The following is a 26,020-nucleotide window of genomic DNA, read 5'->3' on the forward strand; positions in this document are numbered from 1 at the left end:
CTGCCCACCCAAAGAAGGGAGGGAAGAAGAGGTAGCCTGTCTCCTCCTCTCCACACGTGGCTCAGAAAAGCCAGACATTGCCCATGTGCCCCTGGGTAGACCGAGCCCAAGTGGGGAGAGGCCATTGGTCCACCAGAAAAGTTTTGGTGGCCGTAACGGCCAATCCACCCCAGAATACCTGGACCAACATTTGGATCTTTAAGCGTTCCTATTTAGCATTACTTAAATATTTTGTACATCATGCATTCAGTACACATACGTATCCCGGCTCCGTACATTGAGCAAGCCTTGAAAAGTGTAGAGAAGCGCCGTTTTTTTAACCACTCTGACTCTAAGTACAATGAAAGGGATTAAAAATGCCAAAGAAACAATTAATATGCATTAAGTCTTAACGCATTGATATTAGAGCTGGGCCTGAACTAAATATGAACCAAAGTTCATCACAAACTGGGCTGATTTGTGGTTCACAAACTGGTGGTTTGTGGGAGCTCCTTTCTCACGAATTGTGATTAATTTTAGCCTGATTCGTTTGATTTGTATTTCGGTTCATCACTGCAGACAGCCTGGTGCCGATCAATCAGTTTCCTAGGCAACGGGGGGGATTGGCTCTCTGCAGATCTTCTGCTGACCCAGAGGAGACATTTTTATGAACCGAATGAACCCGTTCACGAACTGGGGCAAGTTTGTGCAAGTTCATGGTTTGTGAAAAGCTATGAACCACAAACGGCACGGTTCGGAATTTTCCCGGTTCGTACCCATCTCAAATTGATGTTAATAATATTAATTATAGTTAATGCATTTATTGTATTTAACTGCATTAATATTAATATGTTCAGACTTACTGCATTAACTGTGTTTTATGATTTAAAAAGTAGAGCCTTCCTCATACTTTCTGAGTCTTGCTGGAGTGGAGCAAGCATTATTCAGTGGATGTACAATGTTTCATTAATTTGAAGAGTTTGCATGACTTCTGTGCTGTATTGTTTTGTATTAGATGTGCAGTGCCCTCTGGACCTTGAGAGGATATTGTTTTGGGGTTATTTTTCAGTCTAAAGTTAGCCTGGAAGGGCTGGAAGACAAAAGCCTGGATATCCAACCACCTCTACCACCCAAAGGAGATTCCAACAAATACAATGAACTGGGGAACAGTGAAGGTACAAAATTGGATTGAGGTTTTGCTTTTGAAGCCAGAAAAAATACTGGCTGCAGCCACTTGGCGAAGATTCTCCATTTTGCATTCATTGCCATTGTGAATGCAGAGACTTGGAGCACCCACGTGGGAATTTTCTATCCACTTTCCACCATCAGCTGCCATTTCCCCTTTATTTGTTCCCTGCCATGCCACTAAAGGGCTTTTAAAAAAATCTAAATGGTATATCATTGCAGCACTGTAGCAAATACTAATTGCCAACATGGTGCAGGGGTTAAAGTGTCAGACTAGGATCTGGGAAGTCCAGGTTCAAACCCCCAGTTTGCCATGGAAGCTTGCTGGGTGACCTTGGGCCACTCACACACACTCTCAGCCTAATCTACCTCACAGGGTTGCTGTGAGGACAAAATGGAGACGTTGAGAATGTTGTAAGCTACTTTGGGTTCCCATTGGGGAGAAAGGAGTTATAAATGACATAAATAAATTATATCCCTATGTTAAGATGGCAGGGGGAAATGGCGGCTACGAGTGACTGATGGAAGGAGAATGGCGCTGGTGTGTGTAGGCCTTTAAAAACAGGCACCTCCCCCCTGTGATAACTCATTCAAACTATGCATTTCCAAAGAAGATCACAACAAAGCAGGTTCAGGAAGGAGTGTATGGGAAAGGATGAGTGGAGTGTGTTTAGAGCTTGTGTGGAAGCTCCCCCAGAATTTAAAAGCTCCAGGTTTGACTCTGAGTGGAGAAAAACTTTAATATGAAAGCAGGAAACAGCCATTGCTAGCCTCTTGAACTTCATTCACTCGTCCTGTTATACATGTGAAAATCAATTAACTTGAGACTTCAGTCTAGAAACTGCCATTCATATTCTGAATGCAGAAAGTCCCACATTTGACTCAGTCCCAGCATCTCTAGTTTAAAGAACAGGTGTTTCAGAAACACTTTTCTTTGTCTGAGACCCTGAAAATCCACTGCCAATCAGAGTAGACAGTACTAGGCTAGATTGATCAGTGATCTGACCAAATGTAAACCAGCTCCATATATTCAATGGACTTTATTCAGATGGTGTATATCTTAGCTACTTTTTGGAATCTACCTCTATACATGCTTCGCTCTATACCAGTGATCTCCCAAATAACATGTGTGGGCACGATGGTGTCTACTAGAGGTGGGCACAAATCAAAATACAAAATTCATCACGAACTGGGCTGGTTCATAGTTTGCGAACCAGCAGTTTGTGGGAACTTACTTCTCATGAACTGTGACAAATTTTAGCCCAGTTCGTTCGGTTCATATTTTGGTTAATCACTGCAGACAGCCTGGCACTGATCAATCATTTTCCTAGGCAACAGGGGAGATGGGCTCTCTGTTGATCCAGAAATGACGTTTTCACAAACTGGTTCACAAACTGGGGCAAGTTCGTGAAAATTCATGGTTCGTGAAATGCAATGAACCATGAAGTGCACAATTTGGAATGTTCCCGGTTTGTGCCCATCTCTAGTGTCCTCCAATATGTTTCCTGCATTCACTTGCTTCTTGAGTCTTGAGGATGAAATGCAAAGGGTCTTCAATAGACCAGGGGGGAAAAAATCAGCTTTGGCTGGCTCTCTTCCAGCTAACTGATTAGCAAAGTGCTGAGCCCAGCCTAGGCAGATACATCACAGCTGTTCTCTGTTGCTTTGGCCACGAACACGTATTTTTCTTGAAACCTCTTGGTGTGGCTGCCATGGGTGCAAGTCCTCCCCATTCTGGAGAAACTGAAACCAAACAGCATCTCTTCCCCTAAAGCAAAGAAATGACCCCCCCCTCTCACATTAGCCACTTTGTGGTGGCCCTCAAAATTCCAGAAGGGCTCCTTAGCTCAGCTAGGTGGATTCCTGCCCCTTACTCTTGCACATAAATATGCACACATTTTGGTTCATCTTGAAAATTGATAGGCATGTTTTTAAAATTTTCCTTCTTTCCCCAGAGAGCAGCCTTTCACCCAAACTGATCAGCCCTCCCACACCAGCAATGTACAAGTATCGTCCGGCATTCAGCAACAATCCTAAAGTACACTATCATGGAGCATCTGAACAGGTGAGCCCATTTAAAATGGTTTAGAAAGGTCTCTCCCAAATAACACTTGATCTTGAGGCACTTTAAGTTAGCAGGCTTTTATTCTAGCACAAGCTACCATAGACTAGAGCCCACTTCATCAGATGCATGTAGTTTGTCTTCAAAAGACAGACATATATAAACACACATTTATGCAAGGGGGGGAGAGCTGTAAATCTGACCAGTTATGTAAGAGAGTGGATTTAACTGCAGTTATTATTACAACAGATACAAGATTCTCAGCAGCACACTTCAGAATTTTTCTAGACAGCATCTTGCTTTGGTATCTTAACGTGAAAGAAGATAATCCATTTTCAAACCAAAGGTTTCTAAAATTGTAAAAATATCTCAGAGAAATATCAAGCCAGTGCAAACCTAACATAGGGGCCTAGTTCTTGCTGGAATAGTAAACTAATTACTGGTATATACCACTTCAACAGTGCAATCCTAAGCAGAGTTGTGTGTGTAAAGTGCCATCAAGTTGCAGTCAATTTATGGCAACCTCATAGAGTTTTCAAGGCAAGAGATGAACAGAAGTGGTTTGCCATTGCCTGCCCCTGCAACCCCGGACTTTCTTGATTATCTCCCACCCAAGTACTAGCCAGGGCCAGCCCTGCTCAGCTTTTGAGATCAGACTAAATCAGCTATATCTTTCTAATCAATCAATGGCCTTACATGGGTGTGACTGTTCAGGACTGCACTGTAAATTGTAGGAGGGAGGCCTGAACATGTTCATGGAAAAGTAGGATGTCAGAAAGAAAGCCAGATTCGTACCCTGCTGCCTGACGTGCTGCTTTTCTGTAAACGGGAATTATTTGTGTATTTCCTGCAAAGGAGCATTTAAGCATGCAAGCCACGCTTGCAGTCTCCCTAGAGACAGGTTTAGTACCTTGAGAGAAATTGTCCATAGTGCCCTCAAGATGACTTTCTTTACGAAAATATTGTGGGTAGCTGGTTGGAACCAGCTATCCATGTCACCAAAGTCCATTAAATTTGACAAGCTTTAATTTGCCAAACCGGTAAATCCCAATGCTTTGGTCATTTCATAGCTGACAGTGGATTAATTGTAATTTTTTCTGCTGCAAAATTACATATTGTTTGGATGTTATTAAGCAGTTTGCTGTATTGCTTTAATTAGTTTGTAAGCAGCTTTGATCCGAAGCAAGGCTATAAATATTTCAGGCATAATCCTTCAGATAAGTGCCCAGGACTTCTTCTTGGTCATATTCAAGGATTAATTCCCAGGAACATTACATAGCTAATCAATTCCAACACAATGTTTCCTTCTTCTTGCTCTCATAGGATCATTGTAATGATGTAACTGACAAAGTGAGCAGTGCTGTATGAAAGCTTAGTCCACGATAAATTCGTTAGTGGTTAGGGTGCCACGAGATTCTCTGTTGATCTGGCTGCAATAGACTAACAAGCTACCTCTCTGGAGTTTGAGAGGAGTTAGCCGTGTTAGTCTGTAGTTGCAAAATAGTAAAGAGTCCAGTAGCACCTTTAAGACTAACCAACTTTATTGTAGCATAAGCTTTTGAGAACCACAGCTCTCTATGTTAGATGCAGCATCTGACAAAGAGAGCTGTGGTTCTCAAAAGTTTATGCTACAATAAAGTTAGTTAGTCTTAAAGGTGCTATTGGACTCTTTCTCTGGAGTTTGGTGATCCTAGTACTTACCATGTATATATTGTGTGGAGGAATTTGATACACGGTGGGGGAAAGTGCTGTAGCCAACTTATGGCGATCCCTGCTGGGGTTTTCAAGGCAAGAAGTGGTTTGCCTGCCTCTGCATAGCAACCCTGATCTTTGCTGGAGGTCTCCCATCTAATTACTATCCAAAGCCAACCCTGCTTAGCTTCTGAGATATGATGAGATCGGGCTTGCCTGGACTATCCAGGACAGGGCATTTGATACATACCGTATTGCAAGAAAAAAAAATCTGTGAAGGAGAAGCACCCCCAAACCAGAAGTTCCTGCTCATGGAAGTTGATCTGAAGAACTGCACAGAAGAATCCTTCTGATACATTGCGCTGCTCATACATATTTCAGGCCTTAAGCTTGCATATCAGTTTCCAGAAAGAACATATGCACCACCCTTATTGCTGTTTAAATGTTTAATTGTGAATTTTAATTAGGAGGAAAAAATGTTTCAATGAAATGTACGGGTTTACTTAAGCTTCAGTTCATAACGAAATACATTGTGATTTTTTTGGAAAAAAAACTCCATTCATGCTGCTTGTTCTGAGGGTGTGAAGTGGCTGCAAACATAAGCATTTCAGTGAGAGCCACTGAAGGGCCCAAAACCTCATAAGTGTCCATTGACCTCTCTACAGATAAGTTTTCTGTCCAGGAGCAAATGGCATAATTGTTTAGCCTCACAACAGGGAACAAACTGAAGACAAAGGGTGAGATTCTCTGATATGCCAGTTTATAAAAGATCTTCTAAAATTACCTTGTAGCTACACTTAACATGAACTTCTACCGTCAGACAGGAATTTCTTCCTTGTTGGGGAAAGCAGAAGTGGGGGCAATGAGATGCACAGGTCAGCTGTTCCACCAGCAAACACGCAGGAACGTTGTTCATAACTGGTCCAACTCATTTTCATTTCTGCAGTCCAGTGTTTGTGACAAAAAGTGAAGGAAGTGAATACTTGGTAAAAGTGAGTAACTTTTTGGAAAGGACATATAGGACTGTGGCCTGCCCCAGACATTATGGTGCCTGAAAAGTTTGAGTCAAATGACATCCGTGTTTGCATTAACTCAAGGCTCAGTAAGGAGTAAAGTTTTCCTGTGCAAGCCCCAGTGAAATGGACAGGAACACAACAGTGATCTAGATAAAATTAGATTACTGCAATGCATTCTATGTGAGGCTCCCCTTGAACACTGTCCAGAAACTACATTGGGTACAGAATGCTGTGGCCAGAATGTTGACCTCAATGGGTTACAGGGACCATATCACTCCAATGTCAACTGAACCTTCCAATGAGGGACACAAGGAGAACTCCAAAACAGGATGAAGTGTGCAGAATATGGGGTAGGACATATTCTGGAGCCTCATCTGTTTCCCCCTCCCCAATTAAAAAATAATCACATTTACTGGCATGTTGTTTCAGTTGGTCTGGGGTTGCTCTCAGGCTATTAAAGTCCCTGTCAAATTTACAGGAAGTATGATCCATTGTGATACAGGTTGATCTTAGGGTGTCCTCACTCTTTTTAGTTTTATTTCTGATTGACTAAAGTGTCTTTTCTTCCATGGAGTGCCTGGATCCTGTATCTCATTTCTGCTTGGGCTTCCTTCATCCATCGTGGAGGGGGTTTTCTGCTGTGGAGCATGCATTATCTGGGTGCTAGACATTTCCACATACAAACGAACGACATCTTTCAATGAGTTACAAAGTGCCTAGCCCCTGAGGAACATGTACTCCACAGTGGAGGGTCACCTTTACAACAGACAAAAGAAGAGCAAGTGGAAAGGATCCAAGACTAAGCCTTTAACAATTGTGCTTTTACTTTTGAAAATGGAGGCGGGCATCAATCGAGAAATCCTGCTTTAAGAAGTTGCTTTTTTTAGTCGGGCTCTTCGCCACCGTAATGGCTCATCCATCTTTCTTTGGGTATTTGTCACCCGACTAAGAGCTTTTTCGAAAGGCAGCCTTGCAGTTTGCTATTACGGCACCAAGCTGCCCGCAGCTGAAAAGATTACCTCGAGAGCTTCACCTTATTACCTGACAAATGGCTTTTAGTGCTTCTCTTGTTCAAAATATTATACTTTTATATGTGCTTCAGTTTGTATTGAACTATCTGTGGAACTGGGCGGATGGAACAGAATAGCAGGTATAGAGTGGAACTGTGTGTAGAAAGGCCAATTAGGATCAGGAGTGCAATGCATGTCAAGAAAGTAATATTACAAAATACGTAGGGAATTATTTAAATATATGAGGCAAGAGTAGTATTTGCAGCAAAATAGAAGACAGAACGATGTCCAGATCTGACGGAATGGAGGAACAAGCTACATGAATATGTGTCAATGGCAAAATTAACGTCTTATATACATAATAGGCCAATCCGAGAATTCTAGGTAAAATAGAAAATATTTTTGAATATGTAGCGGAAAACTAAGAATCATTAAGAACAACTATTATTAAATATGATGAGAGACAGAAAGATATTTAAATAGAAGTAATAAATTAGGAATATATATATGAGCAAGTTCTATATAGGTATATGATTTAATTAATGCCAATTTGATTTAATTGATAGTAGTTTATTCATTATGCTTCTCTCTTACAGGATTTAGATGTGTTTAGATCCAGAAGTAGTGGATGACTGTAGAGATAGGATTTGGATGTTCTTATGATATAGTTATGCTTTTTGTGTATATGTTTGAGTTTACTATCTAAGTTTTTTTAAAATGGGCTTTAGCCTTCCTGCCTGTACAATTTTCACACCCTGAGACAGACCCAAAGTGATGTTAATGGGCATGTTGGGGAAACCTATGGTTATCCCAGAGAACATGTGGGTTTCTCCAGATAGCACCCCCTGGGACTGTTTCAGCTTGAGCATATGGTGCAGGGGGGAAGGCTGAAGTCCATTTGCTATGTACACTGTGGTTTTGATCCTAATTGGGCAGTGAGCCCATAAGAATTGAGGAGAACCCACAACTCATGTGATTGTGTTACATCTGACACAGGGAGGGGACCCAGACCCAACCTGTGTACAGTATTCCATAATAGTGACTGCAAAAGGAAAGGGAAAACAGTCGTATTTTGCAAAAGAGAAGTTCGAAGAGTATTACAGCTTGGATTCCATCTCCCTTGCTCTGGCCCTGATGTTTCATCTCTCTGCTATATATTTCTTTTTCAGATCTCCATACAGGATGGCCATACGCAAGCAGCTGTTATGGAGGAGAATGACAGCAGTCTCGATTACCAGTCAGAACCAAGCCTTGATATCCCCAACTATCGGAAGAGTTCCCTTCACAAGACCTACCAGTCTTCTCCACTCCAAATAGACTCCTTTGCCATCAATTCAAGGTCATTGAGCCTAAAATCTGCCGGCAGCCGCGGGATAGACAAAGTACCCCTCCATCCACTGAAGTCCGAAGGGGCTGCCTCCACACCGTATAAGAGCATCTTTTCCCCCAATTCTTTGTCGAACAGGAACGGAAGCTTGTCTTACGACAGTTTGCTCAACCCCATGTCCCCTTCGGGAAGGAGGTGCATAGCTCATTCCGCCGTGGGCTCCATAGGGTACCATTCGCCATATTTGTCTGCCAAAATGTGCCACCTGCGGGGCAGAGAGCTTCAGCGCCCACCGCCACAGAGCTTCAGCCCTGTGCTGGGCAGCCCAGCCCCACACCCGCGCGACCCCTCGCCAGTCCGCTATGACAACCTGTCGAAAACTATCATGGCGTCCATTCAGGAGCGGAAAGAAATGGAAGAGAGGGAAAAGCTCCTCCACTCTCACCCGGACTCTGTGTTTGCAGACTCGGGGGTGTATGACACCCCTAGCTCTTACAGCCTTCAGCAAGTCAGCATGCTGTCGGAAGACCCTCGTAGCATAGTCCTGAGATATGGCTCTAGAGACAATCTGATGACCGCATCCAGTTTTAGCACAAGGAATCCTGTCCTGCAGGCCTCGGTTACTTCGCTCTCAAGTGCAATGACCAGAACATCAAGGACTTCCACTCCTTCCCTTCAAGCTGACTTAGCCAATAACAATGTCCAGGCCCATCAGGCGTTGCAGGGCAGGGTGAGCAATGGCTCCTACAAGTCTCCCGGTCACCAAGTCCCGTCATCCCCCAGTGGGATGCCCAGGTCCCCCTCATACGGCCCGAAAGCTGTCTCGTTTGTTAATGCTGTAGATATAACAGAGGCACAGCCAATGGGAACTCCAAGGTATGCACCACTTCGTTACTGCAGTTGTTCTTTAACTGTGCTGATTTTTTCCCCATTTCTCCTTAGCAGAGATATTTATCGTCTAATGATCAGGGATTTATTTATTTATTTTGCGCGGGAAGTACTGTTAAATTTTGGAAAAATTGAAAAGTGACATGCAGATTAGTATCTAGGGATACTGAAGCCTGCTTCGTGTGAATAGTGGTGAAAAGCCATTAAAATTCATTTATTTCCACTGCGTTGTTGAAAAAATGCAGTTGCTCAAACACATCGTGCACGCACACTCGTCGCGCAAGGAACAACTTAAAAGCCAGTTGTGATGTATGACAATCCATGTGGGGTCGAAATGGCGACTGGATCAGTGTAGCAAGGCGGGCATCAACAGGAGAGAAGGGGATAGAACAGCATCCGTTATTTTCAAATCTACATTATGAGTATAACACTTAAGACAGAGATAGAGAAAGTCTGTAAAATACAACTCTATGGTTGCAAAACGACATTGATCTTCTGTCTATCACATTTGTATTTTGCCTTTCCTCCAAGAAGTATAGGAAATATAGGATTTCTTTACATTTTATCCTTGCAAAAATCCTATGAGTTAAATTAGGCTAAGAAAGGGGCACCAGCTTTAGAGCCAATGGGGGAATTGGAACCAGGATTCCTGTGTCCTAAGCTAGCACTTTAACACCTATACCATACTGTCCCTTGGACTTAGCATGTCTCGGTTGAAAACACTAATATACTTGAACGGAACATAAGAGCCCTTCAGGATTAGACCAAACTAGGGATACAAGGCCTCCTATCGTAGCAGGAAGCCTCCCGGCATCTCATCTTATTGTCCACAAGCACCTCAGGTACCAGTGGGAGGAAGTGAGGGGGTGGAATGCATGATGGCAGGGGTCATTTCGTAGAAAAAGAGCTGGAGGAACTCATTAGCATAACTCATTAGCATATGCCATGCCCCTTGACATCACTGGATGTGTGTCATTAGCATAACTTATTTGCATATGCCACACCCCCTGACATCACCTATTCTGGCTGTTTTGGACCCAATCCTGGCCATTCAGGGCTGAAATTGGGCCCAAAATGGCAAAAAGGAGCTGAAAATGGCTGAGAAGGGGCCCCAAATGGTCAGGATCAGGCCGCTGCTGAGCGGGAGAATGATCCACCACCCATCAGAGGCCCAATCCTGGCCATTTTGGACTCAATCCAGGCCAAAACGGGTCCAAAATGGCTGAGAGTCAGGTGGGTGGGGCCACCTGTCATGTGACCTCTTTGGGGAACTACCGGGACTGTGTTCCTGTGCATTCCCCCTCGAAATGAGCCCTGCGTGATGGCATTGTGGTGGTATACTTACATCACTTCCAAAAAAAACAGAAGTGACATGGTGGGCCGTCTAGTATTTGATAAAAACTCTTTTATGTTTCCCACCCCACATTTTCTCCCAGGTTTTGCCAGATGCAGTCTGGCAACGCTTAGATCAATGTTCTATTTAAATGATCATACTGTTTCCCACAGAGGCCAACCCCATGCCCCTGGGACATGCACCAGCGGTGGGCGACAAGAAGACCTCTTATTGCCCCCCGTATTGATGCCTCTGAACACAGAGTTTCTGTTTAGCCATCACGACTAAAAGATATTGATAGGCCTATCTGCTAGGTTTAAACTGCTTGTGGAGCTGATGAGAGTGCTGGCCATGACTGCCTTTCTGTGGCAATGAGTTCCACAGCCACTCCCATAATCTACCACCTTTCAGAGTTCAGCCTGGAAATGAGATCTCAGTAACCACTTTTTTGTTGTTGTCTGGAACATTCATTGTTGGCAGCCTGGCAACATACTTAAAAAGCCAGCAGAAACCCTTAGGCAACTACCAATCCACCAGCTAGCAATGACTGGGCAGAGTAATACAATCTTGTGTTTTGAGTGCTGTACCAGCTATTAACCACCAGGATATATCTAAGTTGTTTGCTTAATACTAACAGGCTTCTAAGACAGAGGTGGGTGTCTCTTTCATCTCCTGTCGTTTATAATAAGAAGCTCAATGGGAATGAACTTTTATTATCCTACGAGCTGCAAGAAATAATGAGACTGGTTGCTGTGCTGAAGTTTTTGCCTCCCCTGCCACTTCTCTCTAACCCGTCCCAGTAATCGTAGGATACATTCAAGAATCCCTTAACTAAAATTGCTGAGTGCATTTGAACATGCATCATCCATCTTGTGGCAAAAAGGAAATGTAATTTTGGAATGAAACATCAGATTGTACGGTTACCTTTTAAAACATTTTAGTGTGTTAAAAGGCTTACGTTCCAGAAGGCATTCTGGAACGTAATTAGATTAATTAAGCAGCCATTTTTAAGCAACAGGAAAGTGTGGTTGGCAGGCTAGAGGAGATGAACTGATGTTTAAAAAATAAAACTAAGGATATGATCTTTAAGAATAAGTAAAGCAGGAGGTTATAGAGTTTTTTAAAAAAACAGCTCAACACACACAAATATCGCACACAGAGAGCTGATCAGCACATAGTTAGACTCCTGCCCTTTCTTTATATAAAGGAACAAGAGCTTCAAATATGCTATTCAAGCAAACTGGACATGGGGGAAAATACAAAAAGTCCTTTTGTCTGGGAGATTGTAAAACCGTACTGTTTCATCTGTGGCAATTTTTCCTTAGTACTCAACATATCTCCCATCACTTCAGCCCCCACCCCTCTTGTATTTTCATCTACCTGAAACAACTGATTCTTCTTCTCATGTTTTCCCATAACCCTCTTCCCTTTAAAGGATCATTTTAAGGATCAGTAAAACTGGTACCAGGAATTTCCTCCTTCATCCCAAATCAACCCAAATCATCCCCCCTTCTCTCCACCAGCAATTGACATAATGTTATAGCATTGTAAGAGGCTGTCAGATTCTCTGAACCTCCAGGTTTCATTTTAAAAGAAAAGTAAGAAAAAGATATCTCCACAACAAAACAGGCTAGGTAAGAGAAGAAAAAGATACTTCTACAATGAAAGGGGTTAGAGATCTAAATGAGAACTGAGGATTTGGAGCATTGTTATAATGCTATAACGATATGTCAATTACAGATTTAAAAAACTAAATAAACCCTTTGTGATGACCCCCTTTCTGTCATGTAGTTAGATTTTGCCTTTAACCCTCTTCTTATATCCTCTGGGCAGATTGCTGCCACCAGGAATTATATTCCAAAATAGTTAACTTAAATTTCCCTTTTAATAATGTGCCCAAGCGTCAGGCTCCTTTGTGAGACTACGTGGCCCTGAGGATAAGAATGGGATAGAGGAATAACAGATACTCTGGGATGAACAAAAAAACAAAAAAACCCGTTTATTTTTACAAGAAGTGTATTGGTTTCACGCTAATACTTAAGCTTGATGGTTTTAAAGACAGTTATCGGTTCTTAAAGATTCCTTATATTGGCTCAGTCACACATATCTGCCTGCCTGCCGATCTCTCTCTCTCTCTCTCTCTCTCTCTCTCTCTCTCTCTCTCTCTCTCTCTCTCTCTCTCTCTGGGCGTTTTCACACACCCAAAGCCTCTGGAAGATCACGCGAAACTCACGACATGAAGCGTCTTCCTAGCACAATTTCCCGGCACAATCCCATTTAATGGCACGATTTCTGGTGCCGTCGCGCCATTAAAGGGGATCGTGCCAGGAAATTGCACTAGGAAGATGCTTCATGCTGTGAGTTTCGTGCGATCTTCCGGATGCTTACAGATATGTGTGAAAACAGCCTATATCTATATCTATATCTATATCTATATCTATATCTATATCTATATCTATATCTATATCTATATCTATATCTATATCTATATCAATTTTTCTCTCAGGTGCCCACACAGTTTGCCTGCTTCAGATATATCAATCACTCGCTCAAATATACATAGACTTTCTCTCAGGCACACACAGAGTTTGCCTGCTTTGCCCAGACTCAATATTTCTCTCAGAAATGCATAGACACCCTCAGGCTGCACACAGGTTGCCTGCTTTGCCCAGACTAAATGTTCTCTCTCCGCTCAGTAACTAAAAACTGCAGTTCACTCCGCCCACACTCTCAGCCGTCAACCAATCATCTCACTCACTCATCCCTCTCTTTCACCTCCACTCTTCATCTGTACCACACCAAGCATTTAAAGACACACACACACTGTGTGTGGGAATAACTCTGTGAGGGATTGGGACATGGGAAGTATGGGGGGGCGGAATCCTGTCATATGGAAGCCCTGTTGCCACTGTACTGAATCAGCAACTGCAGCAGGGAAAATCTACAATCCCATCTCCATGTGGAAAACACCTCGAAGAAACACCCTTAAAAATATTAAGTGCTTTGCAGAATCAGGACATAAACAGCTTGGAGGATATTTGTGTGGAACTTTGATTATTGCTGATTCCTGTCCGCTAACTCCCAACCTGCTTGTTTTTGCTTCCGATACAGGGAGGACATCCAATTGAAGACACCCCACAGTAAAATTAATGGACAGCCCAAAGGAATTTCAAGGGTAGAGTGTCGAATAGGGTCAACGCCAAGCCCCCAGGGCCCTCCAGTGAGCCCCGCTAGACACTCAAACGTTAAGAAAGTGTCTGGAGTGGGTGGAACAACCTATGAAATTTCAGTATAAAAAGAAATTTGTGAAGTAAAGAGCCATCCGCAAAACCAGCCATGAAGCTAGGTGCACTGTGAAAACTCAGATAATAACTCCAACAAGAAGAAAAAGAAGAGGAGCAGCTGATGGTGTCGTTTCTGTTTCGTTTCATGGGGTTGGTTGGTTTTTGTTTTTAAATTTAAAAGAAAAACTCCTCCTTTCTTTAAAAAAAATTCTTTTGGCCAAAAACCAGCTGCAGCCTTATTTGTGAAGATGTAAACTTTGTACAGCTTCTGGAAAATCTCTCTGACAGGCAGTTGGGTACCAACCAAACCATCGACAGATGCGTGGCACCGTGAGTCAGCGATGACTCTTGTTTTGCAGAAGAGAATGGAAAAGCCATTGTGCATTTGTCTACCAAATCCTGTCATGTAGATGTTGTACTGTGATCAAAAAACAGTTTGATCGGGTTCAGTGGTTCTCCAAATCTGATGGCGTGTGATATGATAGAATGACAGAGTAAAATAGTCTTTTTTCATCCTATAAATTACGAATACTGGATTCCTTGGAGGAGGTTGCTATTGGCACAGTGCTGCAAATACTCACACTGGCTTCCCATTCATTTCACAGGAGGAAACATTCATGTGGTCATTGACATACACAAGAAGAGCTCTCGTGACTCGACCAAATGTCTATCTAGATCAGTATCTCATTTCACACAGTAGCATTTAAAAAGTCCACAAGTGAGGCATGAAGGCATCATGCTCAGCAGCTGGCCAACCTCTACTCCAGCAACCAATGCATGGCGGTACATTGGCTCTGAACATTGGGATCCCATGTAACAGTTAAGGCTAAGTCATTGAGAGAGATCTCTTCCATGAACGTGTCTAATCCCCTTTTAAAACCATGTAAGCTAGAGGCCATCATGTCATCTTGTGGCAGTGGATTCCAGAGGTTAATCATGCATTGTAAGAAGCAGCCATTTCTTTTGTCTGTCTGGAATCTGCTGCCCATGAACTCCCCAACTTTCACTATAATGAAAGAGGGTGGAAAAATGATCTCTGTCCACTTTCTCCACACCATACTTGTAGGCAGGGGTCATTTCGTAGAAAAAGAGCTGGAGGAACTCATTAGCATAACTCATTAGCATATGCCACGCCCTGCCATCTCTGGAAGTGTGTCATTAGCATAACTGATTTGCATGTGCCACACCCCCAGACATCACCTATCCTGGCTGTTTTGGACTCGATCCTGGCCATTCAGGGCTGAAATTGGGCCCAAAATGGCAAAAAGGGGCTGAAAATGGCCGAAAAGGGGCCCAAAATGGTCAGGATTGGGCCGCTGCTGAGTGGAAGAGTGATCCACCACCTGTCAGAGGCCTGATCCAGACTGAAACGGGCTCAAAATGGCCGAGAGTCAGGTGGGCGGGGCCACCTGACATGTGACCTCTTTGGGGAAGAGGTCACCTCAAAATGAGCTCTGCTTGTAGGCATGCCAACCTGTTTCCTCCATTGGAATGAAGGGGAAATGCTCTTGTGACCGAGGAATCCTCATACACATGGGTTTCTCTGTCATTGTGTGCAAAAACAAGCCCCAAGCATGACGGTTGTGTTCCTCTTTAGTTGAAGGGGGCCAGTGGACACCAATGGTCCTTTGACCATCTTGCAGTCTTTTAGCAATTGTCTTCTGAACAACAGAAGGGAAGAGAAGAAAGTGGTTTTGAGGTATCCCGTTACCTTTCACCACTATATATTAAATTCTATGTCCACATTAGTTTGTCTTTCATGTAAAAGAACTGTCACAGAAGGAAGCAACTTCCATTCCTCCTTGGATTATATTTTTAATCAGTTGGGATTCAGATATTCAGTTGGGAATCCATTATGATAAACAGTGGCTCCCCCCCCCCTCGTTTGTGCTTCTGGAGTTGGGCTATATTACGGTGTATTGTCTTGCACTGGTGCAGTGCGTTATCATCTCAGCGCAAGGTTATGATGGTCTGTTGAAATTCTGTGTGTGCGTGCGTGTGAGTCTGTTTGTGTGCGTTTATCAGCCAAGCACATGCCTGTAAGAGATACATAATGGTTGCCTGCCTGATGACCAGTGAGTTTTCATGAGCCCTAAATATTTTGAAAATAGGCATGTATTTTCCATTGCCTAGGTCAAGGTTCGCTTTACCTAGAGTTCCTCCAGAGCGGAGCTGATTTGAAAATGGAGATGACAAATCCTCAAGCAAGTTGTTTGCAAAAATTCGGAAGGATCCCCCACCCCCTGCCCACCTTTCTCAGTCATGGACACTGCTGGATTTTGGAACTGTAGAGAAAAGCAATGTGTTTAAAAAAAAGATTTAAGGAACCTGATATGCACATTATTGCCTTAAAAGTCATTGACAAGAGTTAAGATGTGTATTTTTTAAAAGAAGCATCCCTCAGAGTTTAATTTTGAAAGTGAAATTGGAAAAAAAGTTCAGGACTTTAAAGAGTTGAATTAGAATGGCAGAATTCTTGTGGAATTTCATTTCAGCTCTAATCCAGAAAGCTCGAATTTCAGGGGATAAGTGTCTTATTTCAGCACTTCTAAGGCCAGATGGAGAGACTGCTGGCGACAATTGCTGATTCCTTCCCAGTCCACAAAACTGGCAGCAATTGAAATAGCTTTGTCAGTCCGTGTAGCTTGCTTTCCACACTTACCACAAGCCATCTCCTGGCAAATGAGGTCCAAACAAATAAACTCGGACCAACCAAATTATTGCCATGGAACAAGCAATCTCCACAGAACTCTTCATCAGGCTCAGTGTTCAGATACCACTTGAAGGAGAGTTCTGTGAAATGTGGAAGTTGGCTCACTAGTTTGCGATACCTTGAAAAGGTATTGGAAGGAAGGCAGCATGGTATAGCCTGACCTTGTTAGATCTTGAAAGCTAAGCTGGGTTGGTACTTGGTTGGTGGGCCACCAAGCCTCTTGCTGGGGTCACCATAAGTGATTTGAAAGCATGTACATGCATAATGAAAAGGTACTACACTCCTACTGTTTGAGTTTTCCTCTCTATTGGACCTGCAAAGCTTCCTATGGTCTTTGTTCTGGTAAACGCAGTCACTGTTCTTCCCTGGACACTTCGTGCTCCTCTGATAGACTGCTACAAAGTCCAGTCAAAACTGTGGGATACTTCTGTCTATACAAACCTCTTCACAGGGCAATCATAAGCAAAGTTCCACCCTTCTAAGTCCCTTGAAAATGGGGTTAGAAAGATGTAGCTGTGTTCAGGATTGCACTAGGGTTGCCAGTCTCCAGGTGGCAACTGGAGAGTTCCCGGAATTACAACTGGTCTCCAGCCCACAGATATCAGTTCCCCTGGAGAAAATGGCTGCTTTGGAGGGTGGACTCTATGGCATTATACCCAGCGGAGGCCCCTCCCTTCCCACGCTCTCTAGGATCCACCCCCTTCAAATCTCCAGGAATTTCCAAACCTGGAGCTGGTAACCCTCGATTGCACTGTAGGTCACTTTTCTTCACATCTCCACTTCATTGCTCCCCACTGGCACTCTTTTAAAAAATGTAAATGCTTTGGTTTTCCATCCAATAGATCAAGATAGGTCTGTCTGTAGCAGTAGAAAAGAGCAAGAGTCCAGGGGCACCTATAAGACTAACAAAATTTGTGGCAGGGTATGAGCTTTCATGAGTCACAGCTCACGAAAGCTAGTAGCCTACCACAAATTTTGTTAGTCTTGTAGGTGCCCCTGGACTCTTGCTCTTTTCAATCCCATGTTCATGAATTAAAAAGCAGCTAAGGATCCTAAAGGGAAAAAAAAGCTGTAAAAGTCCTAAAAGTTTCTGCAGGTAATTCCACTAGCTGTTTCATGGGAATAACATAAGATTTTATAACCTAATAGGTAAGAAATGTCACAGAGTGCCCACGGTTCTTTTAATTTATTTTTTCAAGTTGTTTTTGCAGGCCATAGTACTGACCGTATTATGTTGGCGGGGGGGCGGGGAGATTGTGCTCTTGTGGCGGCTGGGGGATCCTGATAAAGGCTGTGAGCCTGTGGTCATTTCTCATGTTACCATTTCAAGATGCAGAAGTATTCTTGTGAATTATCACTGCATCTGCAGATAAAGTACGAGTTTATTGTTTGAACGGTTTGCTCTGGGAAGACTTCTGTGGAATGCATAAAGCCAGTGCAGCCTGAAAATACTGTGTGTGCATCGGCGGACGTGGCCTCTCTGCCGCATGCTGTAATATGCGGCATACAGTTCATACGATCCTTCCATCTGAAGATCTCGGGACAGTGCAGATAAAGATTGCTCATGTGTATGTCGGCATTGTGTGTTACCTGGATGCACGGCACACATGCATAGATCCATCTCCCCACTGCGAGTACAGTATTTCCAGGCTGGAGACTGAATTGGCCTTTACTTCCAGCTTCGGATCACAGCCTGGATCTGGGTTCCTCCAGCACAATCTAAGGGGGTTTACTTAGGAAAATATAATTGGGAATTTCAACACTGCTATTGTTGACTTCCAGGTATTTCAGATTAATTGAGCTGTGGATCAAACTGACAGCACACAAAAATATTGAAATCATCTTAGGTAGTTTGGTTACCTTATTAGGGCCCTTTTCAACAGGAGCTTAAAATGATGTGGTGTCAGTGGAAACAACTACCCCAAAGTGTTGCAGTACAAGTACATATGTAGTGCGCATCCTGCCCAGTTAAGTGCACAAGTAGACTTCATGCTCCCTTTCCCTTGGGCTGGAAGCTGAACAACTGATCCTATGCTTCCCATTGCACGTAAGTTTGGGCTCTCAGTGCGTTTACAACAGACCTAGGGTAAAAGACAGGTGTGGCATGTACAGAGTGGTGAGTCTGCTGCTCTCTAGAGTCAGATTTTGCAAGGGGGGAAACAGTTCTGTAAGTTTTCAGTTCTGAATGGCTGGCCTCCCATCCACCGTATTACCAAGAAATCTTTACCCCTCCCAATCCTTTAAGCAGTGTTGCTTTTTAAGAAAAGGGTGTTTTTTAAAAAATAGTAAAACAGATACTATAAAAGTAATCAAGAGGAAAAGCATGGACGAAGTGAAGCTACGCCAGTGTTTGATTCATTGGTAGGCATTCCTAAATTCAGTTGTGAGGGGTTAGGGGGGGAAGCCTATTCCAAACCATTTATTGCCAGGGTGAATTAGCTATCATGCAAGAGATGGAGAAAGTAACAAGAAAATGATGTAAGTGAAATGCCCTGGGGTTGCGTATCATTAAGTTACGATGGAAGAGGGATCCATACCGACATAAATTGCAGGCAGTAGCTTGTTAAATCTAGATGCAAGACTCCTCTGGGACAAGGAGATACATTTCATATTAATAGGCTTATGATAGTCCTAGACGTTTTTTGCTTTGAGGTTTGCATTTAAAATAGCCCAACCGGATTGGAGACAGCCGTAAATTATTCAAATCTTCCTGGAAGTCGGCATCTAGAGATTACCATAACGAAAATGGCAGATGCAGTCAATTCAGACCTACTTTCTCTCTAATGCCCTGATTCTAAATACATTAACTTGAAAGTAAAACCATTCTGTTTCAGCAGAATGTTAATATGAGTGCTTGCAAGCAAGGTTGCCAGGGTGCAGCCTGGAGACTCCTGCATGTAATTTGCTGTTGAGTTAGGAGACTTGTAGAAGTGGGCAGGACTCCAGAAGTGGTACCCAGGAGGTGGTAAAGAATTGGACCAGGAAGAAGTAAGGAAGTGGCCAAGCAGAAAAAACTCCTGATGCGTCATCCAGAGATTCATCAATAGATTTAAAGGTATAGGGCAAGAATCTCCGGATTGCAACCTGGTAACCTGGCTGTGGATTGGAGCCTCTGTTATTTATCCCCTATAACTCACAGGTTAAGGTTTGCAGCAGGCTGGAAAAACCTGTATGGTGACAAGACATCAGAAGCATAAGTGAATTAGGTAGGGTTGCCAGCCTCCAGGTAGTGGCTGGAGATCTCCCGGAATTACAACTGGTCTCCAGGCCACAGAGATCAGTTCACCTGGAGAAAATGGCTACTTTGGGGGGTGTACTCTATGGAATTATGCCATGCCAAGGTCCTTTCCCTCCCCAAACCCCACTTTCTCCAGTTTTCTTCAGGTTTCACCCTCAAGATCTCCAGGAATTTCCCAACTTGGAGCTGGCAACCCTAGGTGTGTTTTTAAAGAGGGCTGATGCATCTTCTCTATGCATTCTGCCAACAAAAGGGCAACAGGGGTAGGAAATTCACCCCAAGCATGGACAGACAGTTAACAAGGATCAAAAGCAGCAGGAGGGGCAGTGCAGGAGATGATCTCCTCACTGTCCTCTTCCTGCTGTTGTGTTTTAGGACAAAATTACTAAACCTACCCATGGCACTTGGCATAATTGCAGAATAAAATTATCGAGTTTTTCCATCCTGATCTTCTAATGAGTTTAGGGCAGTGTATATAGTGCCCCCCAGGTTTACCAGCCTGCCCGCCAGCTGCCATTCCCCATCCCTGCTCACCTGGCTGATGGGAGGAAAGAGAGGGGAAACGCCCGGCCTCCCTCCCTCCTTTTGTTGGTTACAGGGACCTTGCAACCCTGAGTGCCCCACCCCATTTTGTCCTCACAACAACCCTGTGAGAAAGGTTAGGCTAAGAATTCAGCTCTGGCCTGGGGCTAAGTGGAGATCTGAATACCTATCTCTCTGCTCAAACTCCCAACACTCTGGCCAGTACACCCATTGCCTCTGAGAGCACAGGTTGGACACTTGTCAGCTTCCCTCAATTTTTGATGGGAAATGTAGGCAGCTTGGCGGAATGCTGGACAAGTGACAGTTGGAAAGTCCGTTGGACAGCAGTCGGAGAGCCAAGCTGCAAGACCAGGACGCCTACATTTCCCATCAAAACCTGAGGGAAGCTGACAAGTGTCCAACCTGTGTCAGGCGTCACTTGTAGTTTGGCTCTCAGTGTTTCCTGTACCATACCACCGAACCATTTAGTTTACAAATAGGAGCTTGTTTGTCTCGATGAAAAGGCAGACACAGGAGGTCCAGACATACTAGCATTCTACATTCAAGAGTTAGGAGGGATGGCAGAGGAGCATGTCAGCCTTCACATATATGAAGGGTTACAGCCCAAGAAATGCTTTATCACTTGGATGCTGCTATGTAAATTGGCTGTAAGAGGAACACAGGCACCCCATTGAGTTCAAACCAGCAAACCAGAGCCCAGCTGATGTTTTTTCAAGTCCTGTTTGGGTTAAATAAATGAGGGCAAGCACAGTTCATTTCTTGGATACTAGCGAAGTAGATTAGATGCAGGTCCTTCGGGGATCACAGGGCAACAACAGTTGTTACTGCATCCTCCCACACCCATCAAAATAATGCACTGCTCCTGGTATAATGAAAGATGCATGGCAAATTAATCTGTTCTGCCTCTGTGCACTTAAAACAAAATGATCTCACAACCTTTCAAACAAATTTGAACATTTAATTGTCAATTTTGCGCTGATGTATATGTTTGATTTAAGGAAAGAGCAATAGGTCTGCATTACAAATCCAGTCTGGGCGGTCTTTTCAGTTTAGTAACACTACGTGTTTCATCTTAGGTGAGCTGCAGTTTTATATCTTTGAAGTCTCTGTATTGGGGGGGCGGGGCGGGAATGGTTGACATTTCTGGCATTACATGCTTTTTATATTTGCAACAAAATAGGAGGAGAGTTGGATTCCTTTTGTTTTCATTTGTTTTTAACTTGAAGCCTTAATATTTTACTTCTTTGTCTGAATTAGCAACAGAGGGGAATGATCCAGAAACACTCCCGTTGTGCTACCTTTTTGCTTGGGCGTAACACTAGAATTTGCCCGGATACACTAAAAGGCTAGCAGGGAAGACAAAGGGCTTTTTGCAGTGATACGGGAGGACAAACAGAGAATTCCTTAGGGATGTATATTTTCATGGGAATGGCTGATCAGGTTTCAAAGACATCTTCTGAGGTATCAAAGAGATTCCCCAAGGCCTTTATTACTTTGTATATAAAAAATGAAATTAAATAATCTTTTTTTTTGGTAGGTAACCTCAACTGTAAAAAAAACTATGCAGATGTATGCTTTAATGTTGAAAATCTGATATGCAGCAAAGATGGCTTGCTGTGAAAGCAAACTCAGAGTTATGTAAATATTTGCCCAAGATTATTGTACTATTGGGACTCTAACAGAGCCTCTCCAGGTAGTGAGCACACATGCCTGCAGAAGAGACCCAACAGAGGCCACAGCAATGTTTGATTGAGTTGGTTTACATGCAAACCTAGAGGCAGAGAGAGAGACAACGGATGAACGGACTGGAGGCAATCTTGCTATCAAGTGCACGATCTGAGAACCTTGTGTTGAGATATCTTTAACAGTCTGTATTTCACCTGTTCTACCTTGAATTTTTGGAATGTATCTGTGCAGGCTTTGTGGAGCTCCGTCTGTAATTCTCATTTCTGTGGCTCTCAATTACATATGTATATATTTTTCAGTTTTTTGAGTTGTGGTCTTTTATGGTTTCAAATGACATCATTTCTGTCTTCTCTTGACCATGTTGGAGGGTTTGGAAACAGAGTACAAAATTGCCCTGCAGAGATTGTTGTGATTGGATATGGGATATCATGAACTGCCTTGTACTGGGACAGTCCACTGACCTATCAGCCTGAATTGGGTGTCATAACTAGTGGTAGATAAACACCTCTGTTTGAATTACAAGGCACACCCTCAAACACTTGACAATTATTGAATGCTCAAAGTCACTATAAATCTATTGCAAATATTTTGCACATGCACCCTGTCACAGTGGTTTTCCACAGCCTTCCGTATTCCTCTCCCTTATCTGCTGTGCATCCAATCCATCAGACAGAAAAAAAAAGTATCCTGGAAATGTGGTTGATAATTAGATGGTGCATTACTCACTTATGATGACCCTGGGGCATATGCAGTCCAAACAAAACAATAAATTTTGAGCATGCCACACTCAGTCAGCCGCCATGCTGAATGCTGTTGCTCATGTAGAGTGAAAACTGTTTGAAGTACTGTTCATATTAAGCTGTGAACAAATCAATCCCATTTTATGTGGGGCTTCACTCAACAAAATGCGCACATTGTGCGCAAGGTAAGTTCAATTTCTTAATATCTTGTTTGAAAAAATCAGAATCATCATTAATTCTGACAGTTGCTCTTTGGGATCTTAAGCAGAGGTCTTTGACAGTCCAGCTGAGATCCTTTTAAAACTGGATATCCAAAACTGGATATAACCTGGGACTTCTACCACTGAGGTTATACGTAACACTTTCCCTCTGGTCAAAGGTATTTAATATTGGAGGGAATGGGCTTTGTAATGTCTCTTAGTAATAGTCCGCACGACCGCACCAGGGATTCAGAGGAGCAATAGAGCTAGAAAAATAGATAAGTCAGGATTCTGTATCCTTTTGATTGTCTTCTCTGACACTGTACTTTGTATACCTAGGCTGCTATTCTCAGGGTGACTTCCTTCCAGCTGATCCTTCTCTCTTCTTCCTGTCTAATCACCATGAGGGCAAGCTGTGCTCTCTACAATCTCTCTCCATCCTAGCACAGATAGATAGGTTGAATGCTTGTGATGTTGTGGTGTTATGTGTCCTCAAGTTGCCTCTGACCCATGGTGACCTTATGAATGAAAGACCTCCCAAACATCCTATCATTAACAGATTTGCTTGGATCTTGCAAACTGGAGGACGTAGTTTCTTTTATTGAGTCCAGTCATCTCCTTTTAGATCTTCCTCTTTTCCTACTCCCTTCAACTTTTCCTAGCATTATTGATTTTTCCAGAGTCTTGTCTTCTCATGATGTGACCAAAGTATGATAGCCTCAGTTTTGACATTTAGCTTCTCGGGGGACTTCAGGCTTGATTTGATCTAGAACCCACTTGTTTGTCTTTTTGGCTGTCCGTGGTATCCGCAAAACTCTCCTCCAGCACCATATTTTCTTCCTGTCAGTTTTCCTCATTGTCCAACTTTCACATCCTTACATAGTAATGTGGAATACCCAGATTGAATGCTACCTCTACTATTTCCTATCCAGCATGGAGTTCCTTTACGAGAAAGGACTTCTATTTCTTTATTAAAACAACGAAGCTTCATGTGGAATAGGCTACCCACATAATCTTCCTTAGCAGGGGCTATTTCAATACCCAGTTGTGATGTCACTTTTCCATCTGTTTGTAGAATGATTTCAAAAAGAAATTCTGCACATTTTGGAGAGAACTATGCCTTGGAAGGATATAATAGATGAGCATCCCACAAGCAAGAGGAGGGGGTGGCTTTATGGTTGCCGCAAGACCATAGCTACGCTGGAACTGAAAAGAGGCTTGAATGTATCAGACTGCCTTAGAGTCAGCCTATCAATCAGGGTTTTTTTTCTGGGAAAAGAGGTGGCGGAACTCTCAAGAGGGAAATGAGGAAGAAACACACGGGATTCTTTGAAATCATACTATTTTCAAGCACTATTGCCGAGTATTTTCAAGAGGTGCCAGAACTCCGTTCCCCCGCGTTCCCCCTGAAAAAAGCCCTGCTATCAATTATCCTAGCTCAATATTGCCTGCTCTGACTGGCAACAGCTCTCCAAAGTCTCAGGCAGAAAAAGGCCTTTCCCCAACACCCCCTGCCAGATACATTTTAAATGGAGAAGCAGGGGTTGAACCTAGGTTTTACCACTGAACCGCTCAGCCATGAAGCTCACTGGCTAGCTGAGAACCAGTCCCCAGCAATCAGTCTAATCTAAGCTGCCTCACAGGACTGTTGTGAAGATAAAGGGGAGGGGATGACATACCTTAGACCTCCTTGGAGAAAGGACAGGTTAAACTTACCATAAGACCACCTACAGAATCTAATGGCTGCAGGGTAGGATTCAGACTTGGTTCTTCTTCACTTGGTAACTTTGGCAACTGTTGGTTATCAAAGAGCACTAAGCTGTACATTGCATGACTATGCACAGACAGTCCCACTTTTATGTACAATGCCACATCTTTGGCTGATTCTTTCTACCTTTTCTACTGTACACTTGGGAGAATCACAAGTTCCGTGATGTAGAGCCGCCCTGAACCCATCTGTGGGGAGGGCGGGGTATAAATCAAATCAAATAAATAAATAAATAGAGTGCCACATGCAGAATGTACAGGAAAAACTGCCCTTAGTCATCTGTAAGTATTCAGAATTCCCTTAGGTCTGCCATGGTTTCGGGCAATTGCAAACTACTAATTCTAGATTAGAAATTAATTTCATTCAAAGGCTGGAAAATGGTAGCATATGCAGAAGTGTTAATTAAAAACAGAACCTGCAGAATATTTTACTATTTAGCCGGCCTGTAGTCTGCATAGCCCCTCCCCCCCAAAAGCATACACAAGGATCTATAATCCCCCTCCTCCCGCATTATGTTTGCATAACACACAATATGTTCCACTTCTGCCAAGTGCTGATCAATGTCAGATTTTAAAAAATATTTCGACAAAGACATATTAGTGTATATTGCGTGCCTGATGGATCTATTTTTAACTAGCACTCCAATTATACGCTGGCTGATTCTGTGAAACAGACGGGCTTGCCATTTGTAATATAAGCATTTATACAATGTATTCATGTTAACCCTTTAGACTTGGAATCCACTAAAAAAGGTTCAGATGATTTTGTGCCTGGGAATTATCTTTTGGCAGCATTCCTCAATCTGTGTCAGCATTTTAAGGCAGTCCAGAGAAACCGAATGGATTTTCTGAAAGTGAGGCGGCTTTAAAAAAAAAAACACATTCTATGTATTTGATTACATATAAAACTCATAAGGTCAGGGATTAGCTTGTCCTTGCACCAAAGGGACAAGTATGAGCCAAATCTTTATCCTATGATACAAAGCCTTTAAAAGTGGGCAGAGATTTTTATGACACCTCTTAAAACAATTTGAATGTTTTTAATTCCCACAAATTTGCAATATAATTTGGGCATGTTACTGACTCCCTAAGGCAGCTTTAACACGTCTTAGACTTGGTGTTTTAGAAACTTTTCAGCCTCCCAACAGTGAACTTTCTTGAGGACAGAGGATATGCTTCCCCACCTCTGAGGGACGAACTAGGCAAGATGTCTGCACCATAGGGAAGGAGAATGAGTGTGTGGCTGTGACACTGGCAGGAGAGGGTTAAGATTTCTTGTTTGTCCAGGTGGATGTCCCTGTATATCTCATTCAGTTTAGCTCTGAGCACATCTAGAAGAAAGGCTAGGGACATGCAG

General features: G+C 43.0%; 1 protein-coding gene across 3 annotated transcripts in view; it reads left to right on the forward strand.

Annotated features, from left to right (window-relative positions):
* Nucleotides 1-17,344, forward strand: part of ZDHHC8 (zinc finger DHHC-type palmitoyltransferase 8) — a 165,055-nt gene extending 147,711 nt beyond the window's left edge. Inside the window, exons 8-12 of one of the 3 annotated variants that reach the window (XR_008598135.1) lie at nt 995-1,154; nt 3,120-3,229; nt 8,114-9,147; nt 13,604-13,926; nt 15,910-17,344. Coding sequence is in view for 2 of the 3 variants with exons in the window: in XM_054997000.1 (XP_054852975.1) it covers nt 995-1,154; nt 3,120-3,229; nt 8,114-9,147; nt 13,604-13,787 (1,488 nt within the window). In the remaining variant the exon portion in view is untranslated. Of the gene's footprint in view, nt 1-994; nt 1,155-3,119; nt 3,230-8,113; nt 9,148-13,603; nt 14,299-15,909 lie in introns of those variants that run through there. The other 2 variants (XM_054997000.1, XM_054997001.1) reach the window with 2 other exon arrangements.
* Nucleotides 17,345-26,020: the final 8,676 nt, after the last annotated feature.

Source organism: Eublepharis macularius, chromosome 13, assembly GCF_028583425.1.
Source record: "Eublepharis macularius isolate TG4126 chromosome 13, MPM_Emac_v1.0, whole genome shotgun sequence".
Lineage (NCBI taxonomy): Eukaryota > Metazoa > Chordata > Lepidosauria > Squamata > Eublepharidae > Eublepharis > Eublepharis macularius.